At 39.2% G+C, this 21,513-nt stretch overlaps 1 protein-coding gene across 1 annotated transcript; it reads right to left on the reverse strand.

The window, feature by feature from the left end:
- Positions 1-5,338: 5,338 nt before the first annotated feature.
- Positions 5,339-16,283, reverse strand: LOC124125737 (neuronal acetylcholine receptor subunit alpha-3-like). The gene is made up of 6 exons (XM_048397245.1): positions 15,911-16,283; positions 12,940-13,152; positions 10,565-10,687; positions 8,081-8,180; positions 5,994-6,532; positions 5,339-5,667 (listed from the first exon to the last, which is right to left on the reverse strand). The coding sequence occupies exons 1-6, from the start codon at positions 16,281-16,283 to the stop codon at positions 5,339-5,341; spliced, it is 1,677 nt and encodes a 558-aa protein (XP_048253202.1).
- Positions 16,284-21,513: the final 5,230 nt, after the last annotated feature.

The raw sequence follows: 21,513 nt of genomic DNA on the forward strand, positions 1-21,513 counted from the left end.
GTTAAGTGCGAAAGTAGAACTCATTACACGTTGAATGCTCTTGAGAATATCGTTCCACCTCTAATCCTCAGTGGGACGGTCACGCCAGTTTCAACATGAATAATATATCTTCATCTGAATGGCATTGAGTATGTCGTAAATGTCTGAAGTGACTGTGTAATCAATAGACGTAGTGTCAGTAAAAGCGACAAAAAACATTCCCATTATGATCGGAATTTTATTATACAATTCCAATCATATCATAGCATGTATTTATAAATCACTATGAAAAGGTTACTGATATATGGCAGTGTTATTTCTTGTTATACACTGTTGTAATTGCATTACATTGTTTCTGGTGAGAATCACATAATTGTGTTTTGACTATGGTAAGTTGTAAGGGAGGTAGTGCCATCTAATGTAAGTAGTGGTATGGAAGTTATTATATTCAGATGCGTTTGGGGTCAAATGTAGTCTGGAATCTTCTAGAACAGCTATACTAATCAAGCATGGTATTGAACCATCTAGAAGGTATGAGGACTAAATGTAGTTGACAGGGACATGCGTCTCTCATCTCACATTACATCAAGACCAGCGGATCATTGTTTTCACCCTGGATATCCAGTTGAGGCCATTTGTGAAAGCCTGACCACTGTTACTGCAAGGTGAATATTGTTATCGCTGACAATTTTGCTATTGCCACTGCTATTATTATATATGTTTTATACTGCCTTTGAATTTTGCACTTCCATTCAATTGTGTAGTCATTACAATTGATGTGCAGTAATTTGTATCGTTTTTTTTAGCCGAGTTAATTGTATTATACAAATTCTTTGTTGAATGTTTGTTTCTTTTACGTAAAGATTTCTGGGTTAACTTTTTTCAATTTCGAAGTCGACACGTAACATGATCATACAAGGTGTTCCCGAAAAGGTGTGGTGTAAGTATCTTGCCCCACCGGACTCCAGTCACAATAATTAATTACAACGACAAAACCCTTTCCATAACCAATTGAAATCTCTGCATAAAGCAGAGTCGATTGTACGATTCCGACAATATCATGTATTCATAAATCACAATCAAATAAAGATTATACTGTTCCCTCAAAGGTGAGCGTATCCTGCCCTAGCCGTGTCATCCGTCACAAACACATGCAGAGGCAAGTCATTTGTTCACCTGAAAAAATACGGGAACATATGGTACATAATAGGGAATTGCATCATTTTTGTCATTCATCATGATGCGTCAAATTTGGAAATGTCCTCCACATGTCTACCATAAAACTTTTTGAAAAGCTTTACTGCTGAGGCCTTGAATGTTGTAACCTTAATCAAACAACTTGCAAGTGAATTGTTCACCTGCAAAAATCACGAGAACATTGTTACAAGGGAAAATGGGAAAATAATCATTTCTGTTAAAATACTGTTTTGTAACAAACACGTGATTATCAAGGTTTAATACTGTTTGTAGCATACATGTAGTTCTACGTATTTTATAATATGTATTGTGAACATAATTCGACGTCAAATTCGCCAAAAGCTTACTTTATTTTAATTTTAATAATTTTAAATATATAATTAGTTCCAGTATTTAGCCCTATTGCTATGCCTCTGCGATATGTTACACGTCCTGAATAGATAAAGAAAATATTTAGTCATAGAGAATGTATTTCAGCTGGTCTAAACTATCAGCTACTGTAACAACTGGAGAACAGCAAACTATGCATTATTAATGTTCACGAGCGATTCTATGCCAACACCTCTCTTTTTGGTTGGCATGGCTGGGATTACATTAATAAATCTCAAGGATATCCAGTAACGATATTTTGTGAATGATGTTATTTTACATGAACTATTGATAACGGGGTGAGTCGTAACAATTATTTATAACCGAAAAAATGTATGTTTTATGTACATGTATGTTTAATAAAACAACATGCTGTACTGAGTTGACCTGTACCAAGATTTCCATTGTGACGTCATCAGAAACATGTTACTTTCAAACCATTATTTGAGACTTGATGAACATCTGACCCGTGAAGATCCGGGGTAGAATATATCTTCAGCAACCCAGGCTTGCTTTAAAAAGCGACTATGCTTGTCGTAAGAGGCGACTGACGGGATCGGGTGGTCAGGCTCGCTGATTGATGCAATGTCATTGATCCCAATTGCGTGGATCGATGCTCATGGTGTCAATCACTGGATTGTCTGGCCCAGACTCGATTATTTAGAGACCGCCGTCCTAAAGCTTGAATATTGCTGAGTGCGGCGTTAAACAACACACAAACAAAACAAATGATGCCCATCTTTTAATACGTTCAGATGATCATTGTATATAGTTTACAGGATATTGATGCTTGGCAGTCACGAAGTACCAGGTTATTGAAACAAAAGTAATTAAGTAGAGTCGTTGAATATCTACAGGTCAGGCATTTCAACATGCTTAGCTGTTCATCAAATAACAGAGCCAAAGGAGTACTCCAATCACATTAACCGTTATTGATCGTCATTTCGTAATTGCTTTTATCCGTGTTAATCGACGAGGGATTTTTTTATCCACTTGTGTGCCTATGTAATGTAAAAGGTTCCACGGGCGGGTTGTTCTCATCCAGCTTAAAACCGAAATTCAGGGGGATTAGGGCTGAGGGGTAGTCTGTCTCGAACCTGTGTTCAATTTGGAGGTATATCTTTATTTAGTTATTATTCTGTTCACCTTGAGCTTGTGTTCACTTTGGAGGTATATAATTATTTCGTCATTACTGTGTTCACCTTGAACTAAGCTATGCACAGGTATGTATGTATCCGTGAAGATCCGGGTTAGAATATGTTTTGAGCAACCCATGCTTGTCGTAAGAGGCGACTAACGTGATCAGCTGCTTAGGCTCGCTGACTTGGTTGATGCATGGCATCGTATCCCAATTGCGTGGATCGATGCTCATGATATCAATCACTGGTCTGTCTGGTCCTGACTCGATTATTTACTGACCGCCGTCATAAAGCTTGAATAACAACAAACAAACAATACACAGGTATGACACACGAAGTAAAGACAACTTGACCATGAACATGTACAAGGCAGAATATGTTGCCGGGGGGTGGGGGGTGGGGGGTGGGGGGGGGGGGGGGGGGGGGGGGGATAACATGCGACAGATATGTGATACGCTTGAGAATTGACTTTCACTTTCTGCAACTCCAATGAAGTTGCACAAGGTGAAAATCAATTTTTATTATTTTTTATCCCTATTTTACATGTAAACTATGGCGATTACAAGTGTTAGTCATGATCACCATTGATCAATTGGCCAATCATTGAATGGTGATGGCAAATAGATACTGGGATAAATTTGTAGTTTGCTGTAGATTGTCACTTGTCAGTGTAGACATGGGTCGAGTTCATAGTTTGTATGCAAAACGTTCAAGATTACAAGGTCTAAACAACGCTTCTGTATTTATGCAAGCAGGGAATTCGTAGGGGTTTCCCCAAGAGTGTGGAAGTAGTCCGGCAGTGTTTCCGAAATTTCAAGAATACAGTCCCGTGAAAAACGTATGAACGTCAAAATGTGTCGTTCATGGACTTATGAACGTCAGTTTTGTGACCAAAGGTAAAACCTTATATACCGTGTGAAGTTCACATTAAGAGTGAGTGAGTGAGTTTGGTTTTACGCCGCTTTTAGCAATATTCCAGCAATATCACGGCGGGGGACACCAGAAATGGGCTTCACACATTGTACCCATGTCGGGAATCGAACCCGGGTCTTCGGCGTGACGAGCGAACGCTTTAACCACTAGGCTACCCGACCGCCCCTCACATTAAGAACATATAAGGTGATGTATATATATCAGTATCTGTGATCATGGAAACTTATTTCCTATAAATGAAGTTCCGGTCGTTTTGTTTTTAAAAATGATAAATAAAGCATATTACACAAGTTTAGTGGTAATGTTTTCTTTACGATGTGTTCTCTGATATAGACTGTAGCTAAATTGGCTTTCGAAATGCAAAATGACCGCTTAGTTACATGTACACACGACTTTGAGGCGCAGTGGAACGATTTTGAGCTGGATGAGAATGAACCCCACGAGGTCGTATCAGAGGGATTCAGCAGAGGGTCAACCCAAAGTATGACAGTGTCTAGGGGAGGGTCATCCCCAAACTCTGTTTTTTTCAGGGAGGGTCATGATAATTATGTACAAGGGCATGGAGAGGGTCATCCAAAATATAAAAAAGTAGGATAAGCATCAGGGGAGGGTCGTTATTTCAAGTATATTACTGCGTCAAAATCCTCTGACCCCATCCCATCCGTAATAAATGACCGGTCCCTAAATGCTAAATTCTGTTTTTAGCAAATCATAACACATTGCATCGGACATAATTGACTCCGCTGCTTTGCTATGTAATCGCCTGTTATCACAGAAACACAGGCGTTATTGAACCAACGTGTGAGGCTCTTTTATCTTTTCATACTTGGGACCGTTCAATAGCGACCTCAGAACTATAACAATCGTAACTACATGTACGATACTCTTAACATAGATTTGACAGCCGTAGCGCTAAGGTGGCCTCGTCGAATGACGCCATGTTTACAACTATTATGTAGACCAATAGCAAGGCGAAGTGTTGTGTTGATATATGCCAGGGTTGGTCGAATATGAATAAATATAGGGACAGTGGAATCGATTATGTCCTTTACTTAAAGTGTTAATAAGTGAGTTGGGTTTAACACCGCTTTGAACAGTATATCACAACGTGTCAGTTTGATGTGTGCAGGTCTCAAACGAGTACCACTTCGGTGAAACCCACAAGCACGGGTATGGTGCTGACAAACATAGAAACATAATCGGGGCGAACCGGGATTCGAACCCAAGATCATGGATTTCTGGCGTGCAACTCTGCGCCTTAGCCACCCGTGATCCCTAAAGTGTTAATGAAGATAAGGTTCGTATAACGTGGTGCGGGAGTGTCAGAGTTGGGTTTCAGGCCACTTTTAACAGTATTTCAGTTATTCAGTGGTTTACAGCAGGTATTTACATTGAATCAAACTAATTTGTTTGATAAATCTTCTATGTACAAATATGGACAATTAAACTTCTTTGGTTGAATATGGGTACGGTGGTGATTAATTAATTTCCAAGTGTATATATGACGCACTGAAATGATTGTTGTGTTTTTCAGATTTTAAACTGACTAACATTTCCATTATTTGATATCAAATTTGTTTGGAAGGCCCTTATTCTCACAACCATATATTTACAAAGGGATTGGTATAAATGCATTTAATATTTGTTCTTCCATAAATAATACCACGCAGAAAATTCCAGATGTATGAATATTTGTCACAACTACATATTTTCGCATATGGTCAAGAGAAGAGCATGGCTCCGATCACAATGGTTACGACAGTAGTCGAGACGAAGGAAACTATAAAACATATTGTGTTGATGAATCCTGCAACCATTTCCCAAGTTGCATTGTCACCAGAGGCGTGAACATTCTCTTCATCGAGGTTTGCACTCAACATACTGCCATCATTTGCAACAAAGGCCTTTGCCGTTTGTGAATTCCTCTTGAATGCTCTCTTCAAACACATTGGGATTTTGTAGTTTGATGGGAGTCGATGGATACACAGTATGATGACGTTGCACGTCACAGTCAAGAAGCTGATGAAAGTCTGAACAGATGCCAGGAGCACTGAAATAGGAATATATAAATAACTGTTTACTGTATAACAATGACGTCGAGCCACATATATACATGTACTTCAAGTTCTCTTATGCATAAATTCCATTTAAATTTTGAGCATACTATCTCGATTAGCAGGTACAATATTATGTTCCAAATGTAGCGATTACATTCATCTACACGGCTTAAGAAAATCTGAAATAACTGTGATTGGAGATCATATTGAGAAAGTAATTTCCATTGTCCCAGATTCATTGTTGACAGTGCGAATACAAGTATGTAGATGCTGTAGATTTATATTTATCAGCATTTTACAATTCAGAATTGAACCTTACCGAAAAGGGAGATAGTGTTAGAAAGCTTAGGCAGCGTTTCATAGATGGACGACATGAACACAAAGATTGACAGTAGAGACGTGATGGCCAGGGTCGTCTTCTCCCCACTGCCTGCAGGAACCAGGAAACTCAGAGGACTCAGCAAGGGGAACACCAGCAGTGGTGACACCAGACACAGCCAGTAGAAGGTTGTTCTCCGCTTCAGGACGACGAAGAAATGTAATTCATCAAGTGCTTCATTTTCAAAACCAGTCATTGGAAAGGGTGAATGTTCAACCCAATGATTGATTATTTCAAACTCCCCATTTTCCGAAGTATCACCCAAAGACACACCCGTCTTTGAGTAGCTGTGGATGCTAATGTTCGACGTCATCCATGGTGTTAACTTCACAGAACAGATCTGTGTGTCAAAGGGGAAGTATTTGATGTCCACGTTACATGTAGTTGTAGCAATATAACCAGGTTCCCAGAGTATCTGTCCTCTGGAATCGATGATTACCAACTTTCTTTCATCTCCGATTCCCTTTTTGGCACTGACACTGCAATAAACCGTATATGTGTGTTTATGAACTCAGACTAAATGTGTCATTGGAATGACATATTCTCACAGTTTCAAATTGCAATTTCAATGACCGTTTAATGGTACTCATGACTTTGCAATGCAACAGAAAGTTTGAATCAAGGTCACAGAAGTCAGTGTGAAGTCAAAATAATAACACATTAAGATTAAAAGGTCGAGTGCAAATACCTTCTCGAAATTTGCACTTTTTCATTTTAAAGATTTTTAAAGCTGATTGGTCAGGTGAAATAATAAGACGTCACACAGCTGCATTGGTGCGAACAATACATCATGATGTGATACATCGTGAATGACGTGACAAACCAATAACGTCTACTGACGCCTTCAGAAGAATACATTTCACTTCTCTTTGTATGTTTGAGATGTCATTCATTTTTCTTCATTTGGCCAATTTCCTCATACCATTTTCTTTAATTGTACTTTCAGTATCAAGTCTACCATGTGACATTTGTTGATGTACCGTAAAGCCTCGTTATCCCAAACTTTATAGATTAACTTATCATTAGCCTGACCTACATTGATCAGATATATCATTAACTTTAACTCCATTGACTCACATATATAGTACCCGATATTAGCGACGGTGGCTGCACCATGCAAATTTCGAATCTGACCCCTGACCTCTTCAACGACGTCGTGCACCACCATCTCATCACACCTACCATTATGACCCATTAGATCTTACCCACAAGATATGATCATATCATTTTCATTTGCCAATACCATGTAGATCAGAAGATGTGTCTTGATGATTCCAACTATTCCCTTCTTTTTTGGCATAGTATATATCCTTAACTCGAACAGTATTGATCTGATATATCATTGACAAGAAACACATTGATCTGACATATCGCAATAGTGTTCCGACATATCGTTAACGTTGACCTAATGGCCCGAGCCTACTGCATATCGACACTGTGGTTGAATCTGGACCAGACAAGCCAGTGATTAATACCAATTATGAGCTTCGATCCATCCAATTGGGATCGATGACATGCATCAACCGAGTCAGCGAGCCTGACTACCCGATCCCGTTAGTCGCCTTTAACGCAAGCATGGGTTGCTGAAGACCTTTTCTACCCCGGTTCTTCACGGGTAGACACTATGGCCATGTATACGTATCTGCACCTAGCTTGAACTCTATTCATCTTTATATAGCGTTAACTCGTACCGTATTGATCCGATATATCCTCAACTTGAAGTCTAGTGATCCTATATATATATCGGTTACTTAAAAACAATTTGATAAGATATGTCGTAAACTCGAACTCCATTGATCTCATATATCGTTAACTCGAACTCCATTGTTCCGACATATCGTTAATTAAGACCTTCTGGCCTGGGTTTATATGCATACGAATACGATGGCCTTGTATCAACACTTCGCTTGTCTCGAAATACGTATAAGTCGATGTAGTGCCCATGGCCCTCAGAAACTTTGAATTAACGAGGATTCACTGTGTTTAAAAATACATAATTTGACACAAAAATGCAAGTTTTCACATACTCGTTGTCAATGACATAGTCTGGTTTCCATATCTTGTTTTCAGGGACGGTAATATAGCGTATTCCTCCATAATCAGTTTGGTTCCACACTAGAAACTCGTCTGACCAGTTTTTGTGGAAAAAAGATAAACAAAATATATGAAGCCAATTAAAAGAACGTTATTACCAATTGTTAAATTACAACGTTCTACTCGTTTAGTGGGAAAGTATTACGAAAATTGATTCCGATTTGTTCAACCGAGAGTTTCGATTCACAATAACCACTTCTATTTAAAACAGATGATGTGACGGCCGCATCGCCGCGTAGTCTAATAGTTGTCTTCTGAGTGGTGATTTTGGAACATAAAGACAACCACCACGAGCATATGATTGTATTTTAATACATGACACGACTCGTCAGTTTCGGAAGATACCAAGCCATTACGTCAATCGGTTTAAAATGGTAACTGAGTGTGTTCTCCTCAAATATACGATTCCCCTTGCCCCGCGTGTTGCTGGTTATGAGAAAATGAAGAACAGATAAGGTCAAGAGAAACACCGCTCAAGCACATATTATAGTTGTCTTGATACACAACACGATTCCAAATCCAACTAGGATGTGTTTTTACTTAAAAACATTAGTTCAAGTTGTTGATATTAAAGAGTTTGCAAATCCGAAAAACAATATTAGGAACTTATATCATAGACTAGAAAGATAATGGTTTCATGAAGAAATATTCATTAACTGTTGAGTTTCGTCGGGAACCAAACGCTACTTGTTTGAGACTTGTTTAGTCCAAATTGTTTCCTTGAAAACACCACAAATTAATAATTTAAACAATTGAAAATTATAATTAAATTAAAAATATTTGTGCATATGGTCATTGCACATGTATGGTTTAATGCAAAAATAATCATAGGTTTGAGAGTCATTATTCGGCCTTGAGTTGTTTAGAGACTAATTCCAAATTGTTTTCATGGAAATGTAACCAGTTAAAATTTAGATCAAAATATAGTTAAAATATGTTGAACAGTTTTCAAGATATGGCCCAAAAAACAACCCGACCCTTGTTTCCATATATTACGACGGGTCGTCGGCGTGAAGAGCGAGCGCTGAACCAGTCAATCATGTGTAATGTGAAAATTTGCTGATGTTGCAGAAAATACTTAATTCACTCAATAGCATCAACTTACAATGCTGAAAAATCCCAGTGATTTCATTTCTCGTGTTTTAATGTCCTGAAATTATAACATACATACAATGAAATACATTTCAAAGCTGACAGGACAATATTCGTAGTTGCATTTTTGCATTTTTCAGTTCATATTGATGTTTTGTAAGAAAACTGCTTTATAATTTTACTTTCACTTCTTCGAAAACAGTTTTACACATTTTTTTACATCAAACCTGAGGGGAAATTTGTGTATTCCATTACATTCTGAGGCTGATTTGTCTCCTATAAAATGGATACCATTTGACAATAGTGGCACGGGCTATTTTTTTGTAGAGAGACTTGAACTTATGTTTTCCGCTACAGCGGCAACACACCACACCACAATTTGGGCTTTCAGTCGAACATTTCGGGAACAAATTAAGTTAAAAAAATCAAAAATCAAATCGGTCCCTATGGGCTATGGAGAAAAACAGATATGCTGATTTCACTCACCAGGAATTCCACTTGATTCATCATGAATTCAACACTAATCGCCGTCGGGTTGTTTTGATCGTGAGCAGGTCTCACGAGAACGCTGTAATTGGCGAATAGCTTGTCCAATGGTCTGTGCACATCATGCGCCGTATGTGGAGTCGCTCAAAAAGTAAATATAACATACAAGATATTGGTAATACTTTAATTATATTTCCTAGTTGATGAGTGTATGAGTTGGTTTTACGCCACCTTTAGCAAAAATTCCAGCAACATCACGTCGGGGGACACCAGAAATGGGCCTCACAAATTGTACCTATGTCGGGAATCGAACCCGAGTCCTCGGCGTGACGAGCTAACGCTTTAACCACTCTTTCTAGATGGTACTTTTTATAATAAAACATAAGGACATCTATAGGCCTTATCTATCAATGTAACATCGAATATTGTATTTGTTTTATGTACTACTCAATAATCCAGCTGTATGATGGCAGCAGTAGGGGCGGTCGGGTAGCCTAGTGGTAAAAGCGTTCGCTCGTCACGCCGAAGACCCGGGTTCGATTCCCGACATGGGTACAATGTGTGAAGCCCATTTCTGGTGTCCCCCGCCGTGATATTGCTGGAATATTGGTAAAAAGCGGCGTAAAACCATACTCACTCACTCACTATGATGGCAGCCGGTAAACACTCGTGCCAGACACGATAATCCAAAGATTGTTTTATGAGCAACGTCGAACGCAGTCGGGGTACGATAAAACTCCATCAAGCAACTCACTGAGTCTGACCACAGATCCATTCAGACTCATAAAAAAGCGGAGACAACAAAATAGGCCCTCCTCATGGAGGCACTGACATCTCACCTGTATCACTGAAACACAGTATCAGGATCGTTACCACCAAAGCACGGTACATCGTTGGTCTCCGATCAACCTTATGCAATGACTCTATTTCATACGGGAAAATGAGGTGATCCTGCCAACCAGCTGCAGAATAACATTGTAATGGGAAGGAAAGGCAGGATAACGTGACGGCAATCTCCATAGAATTTACTTTGGCGTCAATTTGAAAGTAAACAAGAGGTGTGCAGACATATTGATTACAAATTGTTAAATCGCCGCGTTTTATTCGTTAGTTGATAAGGTGAGTCAATATTCATGTAAAGCTAATGATGTTAATTGTCTAAATATTTAAATAAAGCGACAAAACCCTTTCCATATCCAATAGAAATCTCTGCATAAAGCAGAGTCGATTGTATGATTCCGACTATATCAGAGCATGTGTTTATGAATCACAATCAAAAAGTAATGATACCAGGTGATTGCGGAATAGTGACCGTATCCTGTCCCACCGTCACCCGTCACCAACACATGCAAAGGCAAATCAACTTACACCTGAACAAATACGGGAACATATTGTACAAGTCAAAATAGGGAATTGCATCGGACATCATTTTCGTCACTGATTTGGAAATGTCCTCCACATGTCTACCATAAAACGTTTTGAAAGCTTTAATGAGGCTTTGAATGTTGTAACCTTGATCAAACAACTTCTGAGCAGTGTCGTATGGGAGAAAGAGCATGCTCGATTGTACCTCAAAAGTTGTGAAATGAAAACACCAAAGGCTGGAGCTGCTTGAACATTGATCGACATGAAGGGAAATCATATCTGTGTTTTGTTACATATCCACTTCATGGATCGGGTAGTCAGGTGGTGTACTCCCGGTTTCCCAACATTGGAAAACTTCGAACAACACAGGGATTAATGGATTAACACCTGTGGGTATGTCCCACTGTCTTTTTAGTGGTGACCGACGCTCTATGGACACTCTTGATGTCAATGAATGGTTGGGTGACTTGGTTGATAGAGTGTTATCGTAACCCGACAGTTGGTTTACTCGAATACTCACATGACTGACCTTTGCATGATTTCAACGTCCAAAGATGAAAGCTCCTGAAATATATTCTGAATTGCTGTTTAGAAGGGCAGGGTGGGGAGATGATATCGAAAAAAAGTACATTGTACCAAGAAATGCTTGCAAAATGTAATCATCCGCTACAATGCAAAATGCTTTTATTTTGCAAAATACCCCCGGAGCGTCGGCAGACATTTGGTAAAAGGTGCGTCATATCTTTGCCGGGACTACGCAATATGAACATTTCGCCTCCACCTATACTGGCATAAATCATTTTACGATGATACACATAATCGATTATTTAGAACTGTGGGGAAATATACTAGCCACAAAACATAAGGGAACTGTTTGGTGAGTGACGTGTGAGGTGAGGTGAAATGGGGTTTAACGTCGCGTCAAAGATTATTGCACTTATATAGCGACGTGCATGCACGTGTGTGTGTGTGTGTGTGTGTGTGTGTGTGTGTGTGTGTGTGTGTGTGTGTGTGTGTGTGTGTGTGTGTGTGTGTGTCTGCTTGTACTTGTCCGGACTGATGCCGATTTATAGTGCTAGCACACTGAGATACCATGGTCCGAGCCGACCAGTCCTTGTTTTAGCCCCTTAATGCCGAGCGCCAGACAGGGTAACAACAAATACCATCTTTTAACGTCTTTTGGTATGACGCGGACGCTCTACCATTAGACCACGGAGGCGGTCTCGAGACGTGTGACATCTATTTGCCTTGGATGATGTTCAATGTTACGGCATACATTAACATTGAAGATAAGATTGACTGAAGGATTGCAACCGCTTTTATTCTTTAAATGGGATTTTTTAACAAGTACTCTCTCAGTAATTGCGAAAGTGATCAAAACCTTGGTATGACATAGTTATACAAATAGGGTTCAGCATCACAAATGTTATCAGCGATGATACCCATAAACATCAGACAGAATCAGATATAATGCATCAATACTTTTGTGACACGAGATAATAGATATGTGACGAGTTGATATGAAATGGATGTCATTTGTTTCAGGTTTCAATCTGCTTGATATATTAATTATATTTTTAACAGACAAGTCTAGATATTACCAACCGTTCATTCACTACGGGGCGGGTGATAAATATTTGTCTTATTCGTTCTCCTGTAAAATAATAGCACACAGAAACCTAAAAATAACAAATGTGATTTCACTTTTAGCAAATACATGTGTACACGTTAAGTCAAATGGAAAACATTGATCCGATCACAATGGTAACGACGGAAGTCGACACTAAAGAAGCAATGAAACATATTCTGTTGATGAATCCTGCAACCATTCCCCAAGTAACAGTTGCACTAGGGGCGTGAACAGTCTCTCCATCGAGGTTAGCATTCAACATGCTGCCCTTCTTTGCTATGAGGATCTTTGCCGTCGGTGCCTCCATTATGAATACTTTCTTCAGACACATTGGGATTGTGTAGTTCGATGGGAGTCGATTGATACAGAGTATGGTGACTTTGCATATCACAGTCAGGAAGCTGAGGAAAGTCTGAACAGATGCCAGGACCACTGAAAAGGAAATGAATAAAAACAGCCATTTTACTGTATAGAAATTGTATTGTATTGAAATACAACTAAGTCTTTAATGGCCAGGACCGAAATGTAATTGCAAGGAAAGCCAACAAGTTCATAAATATGTCACAGCCATCGTGTATGTGATTGAAAGTCCACGTAAGGAACATCTAATTGAATCAATATCTGCTTGAGAGGTCTGCTAGCCTTGTGGTTAAATTGTAAAACACAGGACAATTGCTATGTGAGAAGCCAATTACTGTTCTCTTCAAATGGTTGTAAGACTGGATAAGGCAAAACTCTGCATAACTCAACTGCATTTGAATGAGTTAAGCTATTGATGCTTGAGCAGAATATCGATTAGTGCACATATATGCTTGTAACTCATGATGGGTACCTACATGCATTTATACATTCTACAATACACGTTTACCACATAAACGTTGAGTATAATTTCTGGATTATATCATATCTTACAGCAAGTAAAATATAACGTTCCGAATGCAGCTTTCACTTCTATATACGGCTTAAGGTAACCTGTTGAAGACTAACTGGAGAAGTTATGTTGTCATGTGGTGATTGATTTTCATGTATCAGCACCTTACAGTTGACACTTAAATCTTGCCTGAAAGGGAGATAGTGTAACTGTCATTGAAATACAACTGTAAGTCTTTAAATGTCCAGCACCGAAATGTAATTGCAAGGAAAACCAACAAGTTCATGTATTTTTATGTCAAAGCCATCATGTATGCGATTGAAAGCCCCATTAGGAACATCTAAGTAAATCGCCTAAGTATTTGTTTGCCTGTGGTTAAAGTGTAAGACAAAGGAAAATTGTTGTGTGAGAATCCCATTTCTGGTCTCTCCCACTCGTTATGAGACTGCAATAAAGCACAACTCTGCAAAACACCATTGAACTCTTCATTTTCATAATTTAAGCAAGAATATCTATTCGTGTACACATATGCTTGGTACACATTATGGGTGCATACATGCATATGCACATTCTGCAATACATGTGTACCCTTTAAATGATGAGCATAATTATTTCATATCTTATAGCAAGTAAAATATACTCAACAACAAAAGTTCCTGTGACACAAATATTTTAGTGTATTTTTCAAACAAGTAAAGATTGGTTTTCAATATTGTAGTACATGTATGGAATCAAGTCACAAAAACGCAACTGCTACAGAAAAGCATGCATTCCATGCAAAACATGACTTTTATGCAAGCCCTATGCATTTCACTACCCAAGAATGGATATAAAAACATGTGCGTTAACGGTGCTCCGTGCTGACAACAACCACTCAGAAAAACAACACAATTACGCAATTATTCAACATTACGAAATGCCACGCCTGTCCGAAAATGAGTGTCTGCGAGCCATTGGTATGCTTGAATTAGGATCGAGTCAACGTGATGTTGCAAGACAATTTAACGTCCACAGAAACACTATTTGGTGTTTATGGCAACGTTGGCAACAGACGAATGCAGTCAGAGACCATCCTCGGAGTGGCAGGCCACGCGTAACCAATAATCGACAAGACAACTGGATTCGAACAACACACCTACGAAATCGATTACAGCCAGCAACAGTGACTGCAAGAAGCATCCCTGGCCTTCGACGAATATCTTCACAATATCTTCGTCGCCTCAGATGTGCAGGGATTGTCACCAAAAGACCCACCCAACGTCCCATTTTGACAGGAAACCACCGTCAAGCACGTCTACAATGGTGCAGACAGCGTCTACGCTGGACGGCCATGCAATGGGGACAAGTTCTATTCACTGACGAGTCTCGTTTTCACCTCAGCCACAGCGATGGACGTATTCGAGTGTTCCGACGTCGAGGTGAACGCTACGTCAATCATTGTGTCATGGAAGAAGATCGGTTCGGGGGCGGCAGCGTTATGGTATGGGATGGGATTACAGCAAGACAGAGGACCCGTTTGATAGTGGTAGAGGGAAATCTCAATGGACAGCGCTACCGCGACGAGATCATCGGCCCTGTTGTTCTACCGTTTTTGCGTCGTCATGGCCCAGGCATTCCCTTTCAACATGATAACGCCCGGCCTCATATTGCTCGACTTGTTCAGGATTCTCTTCAACAAAACAACGTGAATGTCATCCCCTGGCCGGCTCGCTTCCCTGATCTCTCATCAATCAAGCACATGTCGGATGAAATGGATCGGCGCCTTCGACGTCAACCACGTGATCCACAGATACTCCAGGAACTTCGAAAAATGTTCCAGTAGATAAGGACAGATATCCCACAGGACTTTAATTTGTGCGACGCCTGGTCCATTCCATGACACGAAGATGTGTTGCTTGCATAACAACCAGAGGTGGACACACACGCTATTGATTTGTAAACTGACATTTTGGCATGTTCATGTTTTTTTATGAAATCACGCATTTTCTGAAGTCAGTATGGCAAATTAAACCATTTGAACACTTACAGGAGTCTTTTATCTGCTGCAAACCGAAATTGTTTCAGATGTGGTAAAAACAGAACATAATTAAATCTTATTCAATGTCACAGGAACTTTTGTTGTTCAGTACGTTCCGAATGCAACTCACACTGTCTTCACTTACATATTCACCTTGAGTTAAATTGTTCAGTTCTGACAGGAGATGTTATATTGTAAGGATAATTCACCGTCACAGATCCATTGCAGACATTGTCTATGCATGTACGTGCAGTGATTAATTTTCATGTATCAACACCTTACAATTGAGACCTAAATATTACCGAAAAGGGAGATAGTGTTAGAAAGCTTAGGCAGCGTTTCATAGATGGACGACATGAAGACAAAGATTGACAGTAGGGATGTGATGGCCAGGGCCGTCTTCTCCCCACTGTCTGCAGGAACCAGGAAACTTAGAGGACTCAGCAAGGGGAATACCAGCAGTGGTGACACCAGACATAGCCAATAGAAGGCTCTTCTCCGCTTCAGAATGACGAAGAAATGTAATTCATCAATTGCTTCATTTTCAAAACGCTTCAGTAGAAAAGATGAGTGTTCAACCCAGTGATTGGTGAATTCAAACTCCCCATTTTCCGATGTTTTACCCAGAGAAACGCCCGTCCTTGAGTAGGTGTGAAGGCTAATGTTCGACGCCATCCATGACGTTAACTTCACAGAACAGATCTGTGTGTCAAAGGGGAAGTATTTGATGTCCACGTTACATATTGTTGTAGCAATATAACTAGGTTCCCAGAGTATCTGCCCATTGAAATATATTCTTACCAAACTGATGCCATCTCCAATCCATGCGTTGGCACTTACTCTGCAAAATGACGTATATATGTGTATATTAATAACAGTACAATTGCAATGACTATTATTCAATGGTATACGTTTTATATGATGTAATCAGGGTCACATAAGTCAGTATCATGATCAAGTGCAAATAATATAAAATTAAGATTAAAAGGCCGAGTGCAAATAACTTTTCCATATATTGGCACATTTTCAAAGCTAATTGGTCTGATGAAGTATTGAGACGTCACAAAGCTGAATTGTTGCCAACAATACATTATGAAGTCAAACATAATGAATGACTCGACAAATAATGTTTACTTACGCCTTCAGAAGAATATATTTTAGTTACTTTATATACTTTAGATTTCATTCGTATATCTTCATTTCATCAATTTCCTGATACCATTCTTCTTTAATTGTACTTGAGGCAAATACTCTCAGTATCAACTCTAACATATAATATTTGGCGATGTGCCGTGAAGCCTCGACCTACAGTGATCCAGATTAAATTCTATTGAGCGCATATATCTTTAACTCCAACTGGTTGGATCTGTTGTATCGTTGGCTTGAACTCTATTGATCTCATATATTGTTAACTCAACTCAAATTGTTGGATCCAAGGGTGGAGACGATGTCGCCAGCCCCACTATCGTTAGATCCAGAACTTTATCAACTAGTTTATATATCAATAAACAGTTGTAACATAACCAATTTTTTATGCTTTTAGGCTCTCCGTCCTGTCTTCAGGCTATTACAAATATTGTGTTATGACATCATTGCATTACATAATAATTTACTACTGACCAATACAACATCGTCTTGTGGTTGTTACCAAGCCATGTTGGAGTCTTTGGTAACAGAATGGCTGATGCTTCCCCTAAAGCAGCACTCTGTGACACTACTTCTGATCCCATGCAGTTATAACAAACCTGTGATTAGATGTTACATTTGAGATCTAATACAAAAGACGTGGGACACCCATGTAGGTATGAATCAATTATATCAAATTAAACCAACAATCGGTCATTTCTACTTGTCAGTTCAGATGTGAAAAGGTCATAATGCGACGATGTTGTATTGACCATACCACATACACTTATGAGTATTTATTGAAAGGTTGGGATCCTCCATACTTCAGTGTAATACTTCATATTGATCTAATATATCATTAACTCGAACTATCTCGATCCAACATGTCCTCAACTTGAAATCGAATGATCGCGTATATCGTTAACTCTAACCGTTGTGACCCGATGTATTTTTAACTTGAAGTCTTTTAATATTATATATCGTTAATGCGAACCGTATTGCACCGATATACAGTGAGTGAGTGAGCATGGTTATACGCTGCTTTTAGCAATATTCGCACATTTCACACCTTGTACCCATGTCGGGAATTGAACCCGGTTCTTCGGCGTGATGAGCGAACGCTTTAACCACTAGGCTACCCAACCGCTCCGATATACGATTAACTTGAACTCTATTGATCTCTTACATGTACATCGTAATTTCAAAGTTTAACCTTATCGATCCGATATGTCATTAACTCGAACAATATTGATCTAGTATATCGTTAACCTGAGCTCTATGCATCTGATATATCGTTAATTCGAACTGTATCGATCCGATATATCATTTACACGGACCACATTGATTCGACATATCGTTAATGAAGACCTAATTCCCACAGCTTACTGCATATGACCACGTGGCTTTGTATCAGCACATCGTTTGTCTCGAACTACGTCTAAGTCGGTGTCGCGTCAATGGCCCTCAGAAACTTCGAATTAACCAGAATTCACTGTTTAAAAATCCATAGTTTTATACTTTACACAACAAGTATTCACCTACTCGTTGTAAATGATGTAGTCTGGTTTCCATATCTTGTTTTCCGGGACACAAAGGTGTTGTATTCCTCCATAATCAGTTGGGTCCCATACCAGGAACTCGTCTGTCCAGTTCTGTGAAATGAAGATGAACAAAATGTACGAAGCCAATTAAAAGAAAGTTACTACCATAGTTCAAATACCACGTTCTACTCGTTTTGTGGGAACGTATTATGGAACATTCTACTTTGAATTGAAAAAGGACTTATTCTGATTGTTCAACCGAGGGTTTCGAATCACAAAAAAACACTTCTGATTGAAACAGATGATGTGACGGTCAACATCATCGTGGATGCTGATATTTATCTTCTAAGTGATGATTTGGGAAAATAAAGAAACTCCACATGAGCATATCATTGGGCGCGCACAGCAGTACCAGGTGATACCAAGCCAAACGTCAATAGTTTTTAACTAGATTCCTGATCCAAATATTACACGATTATTGAAATGTGGATGTATCACATCAGTACTGTAATAATAGATATTTTATTTACGCATTGCATACGACCCATGCCAATAGGTACGACAACATGCAATCAGTCAAGTCACAAAGGAGCCTGACCATCCCCATTTTAGTTCACTGATTACGGAACTGGTTTCTTGCTTTTATATAGTCATAGGTAAATCAATCAATTTAGTCAACAGTGTCTACTTACAATGCTGAAATATCCCTGTGATTTCATTTCTTGTGTTTTAATATTCTGAAATTATAACACATATACTATGAAATACATTTCAAAGCTGACAGGACAATGCTTGTTGATTGATAATTACACTTTTCAGACAATCTTGCATTCTGATGGCAGCAGTTTTCTGGTGTTGGTCAATGATCATGCCGCAGAATATGCGTCTTTCAGTTTTGGCTTCGAGTCGAACATGAGGAGAACAAATTAAGTTTAAAGAAACGCGGGCCCCTTCAGAAAAACAAATGATAGGCCCCCTACGGATGAGATGCAGTTTTTACTCACCAAGAATTCCACTTGATGTATATTGAAGTCAACACTAATTGTTGCCTTGATCGTGAGCCGGTCTCACGAGAGAACTGTAATTGGCGAATAGCTTGTCCAGTAGTCTGTGTACATCATGTGCCGTATGTGGGGTCGCTCAAAAAGTAATATTACCTTATAAGATATGAGTTATACTTGATATGAGTTGATGGTACTTTCATGTCGGACAAGACGACATCTTTTGGCCTGATCTATCATTTCAACATCGAATATTGTTTGTTGTTTAATGTCGTATGCTGCAAAAATCCAGATGTATGACATCGACCTGGCCCCGATTTCTCGAAACAAACTTAAGTTTTTACTCAAATCTCAAATTGAGTTTGCAAAAACTCATCTGAGTTTTTAACTCAAAAGCGTTTCACGAATCAAACTCAGCTAAAACTAAGCTGAGTTAATAACTCAGCATTTGAGATCGATCTTGGTTGGGGTTTTTTTACGCGATGTAAGCGGCCTTGGCGCGAGATTTGACTTCCGTTTTCAATGTGAACACTTTGCCTTCTGCACATGAGTGTAAGCGTAAATGAACGAGACGCGGCGGTTAATATCGATGGTGGCAAGAGGAGGCCGAATTGGACCGAGGAGAAGAGGGAGCTACTTGTTGAAGAAGTACATATATGTGACACGATCGCTGTGTTGGAAACTTAAAGGGGTGTGGCATGGGCGCAAAGAACAAGGGTCAGGCGCCGGGATCAGATTACCGAGGTCCTAAATGCATAAGTTAATGCACATTATTATTCAGATGTAACAATGAATGTAGTACCTAAGCATATGTTGGAAATCGAATATCCTTGCTGGGTACACTAAGCTTTTGACAACGAGAACCATAGCAAGTCTAAACGCATCCCATTGCCAAAGCCTGCTTCGCCATCCCAATCTAATGCTGTGATTCTGGAATCACTATCCGACAGGCCAACCCTCCAAAGGTCAGCTTGTGGTTGGTTGGTTGGTTGGTTTGTTGTTTAACGCCGCACTCAGCAATATTCCAGCTATATGGCGTCGGTCTGTAAATAATCGAGTCTGGACCAGACAATCCAGTGATTGATATCATGAGCATCCATCCACGCAATTGGGATCGATGACATGCGTCAACCACGGACTTTGCGTCAACCAAGTCAGCGAGCCTGACCACCCGATCCCGTTGGTCTCCTTTTACGACAAGCATAGTCACCTTTTACGGCAAGCATGGGTTGCTGAAGACCTATTCTAACCCGGATCTTCGCGGGTCTGTCAGCTTGTGGGATTGACACTGAAGGTAGATAAGTTGCCAACAGTTGGCTGAACATGCTAAAACTATATCATTGTAAAGTTACTGTGTTACGCTCTATATAATGCTTTTACATCCTCGTCATGTTAAAATAGTAGCTTGATACCTTGTCCTAACAATTTTACAATACAATTATGACATACAAAATACAATGCCGTAGTAAACTGATATGGACATATGGTATTTTAAGTGATTGAACCGTTTACTGAAAATGTAGACATTATGTTCTGATTTATTCAACTCAAGTTTACATAAAACATTTATGAAAAACACGATATTTCATTGGGTGGCGTCTCCTGCAGTCGACAGGCGACAGGTTTATTCAAAGCTAATATGTACAGTAGTGCCAGTGCAGTCAACCATCGGAGTCAACCATCGGAGTTAGGATTAAGTACTTAGCAAAACAATCTGTGTGCACACGAAAGCACATGTGTTTTGCATATGTGGTGATGCTGTGTTACTTAATATTGTGCTGTATATGGGGATTCAGCTGCAGTTTCACTCTTAGAGTCAGTTACATCAATAGAAAGTGCCTTTTGTGACAAAAGTAGGACATTATAATCTGATGTCAATAGTTTCCAAAAATATGTTTTGTATGTATTTGCAGAAATAAAAGCTGCCCCGTCACCGTAAATATTTTTCCCTCCCATGTTTTACTTACAACCAGTTTAATACACATCAACAAGACTCTTAAAATGAATCTATGCTGCTATGACCTGTTGGTAACATGGACATCCTTAGATACTATCAATACAAAATCCATATGCAATGAGCACAGGCAAATCATTTATTAAATTCTCAATATATATATACTGAGTCAAATTAAAAACTTCACATTTTTAAAAGTAATCCCATATAAGATATACAACGGACAAATGTATCATAGAAAGGTAATTTGTAATCATTTATGTCCAAAGAAGGATTTCAATTAA

The sequence above is a fragment of the Haliotis rufescens genome, unplaced genomic scaffold (assembly GCF_023055435.1).
Source record: "Haliotis rufescens isolate VD_foot unplaced genomic scaffold, xgHalRufe1.0.p SCAF_17, whole genome shotgun sequence".
Classification (NCBI taxonomy): Eukaryota; Metazoa; Mollusca; class Gastropoda; order Lepetellida; family Haliotidae; genus Haliotis; species Haliotis rufescens.

Excerpts from the sequence above, each read along its gene's own strand:
- LOC124125737 (XM_048397245.1), bottom strand. The coding sequence starts at position 16,283 with ATGGCGTCGAACATTAGCCTTCACACCTACTCAAGGACGGGCGTTTCT. Across the intron at positions 10,688-12,939 it reads AGAGACTGTTCACGCCCCTA|CTGGTTGGCAGGATCACCTC; the intron begins GTGCAACTGTTA and ends GTTATTCTGCAG. Across the intron at positions 5,668-5,993 it reads TAACACTATCTCCCTTTTCG|TGCTCCTGGCATCTGTTCAG; the intron begins GTAAGGTTCAAT and ends TTCCTATTTCAG.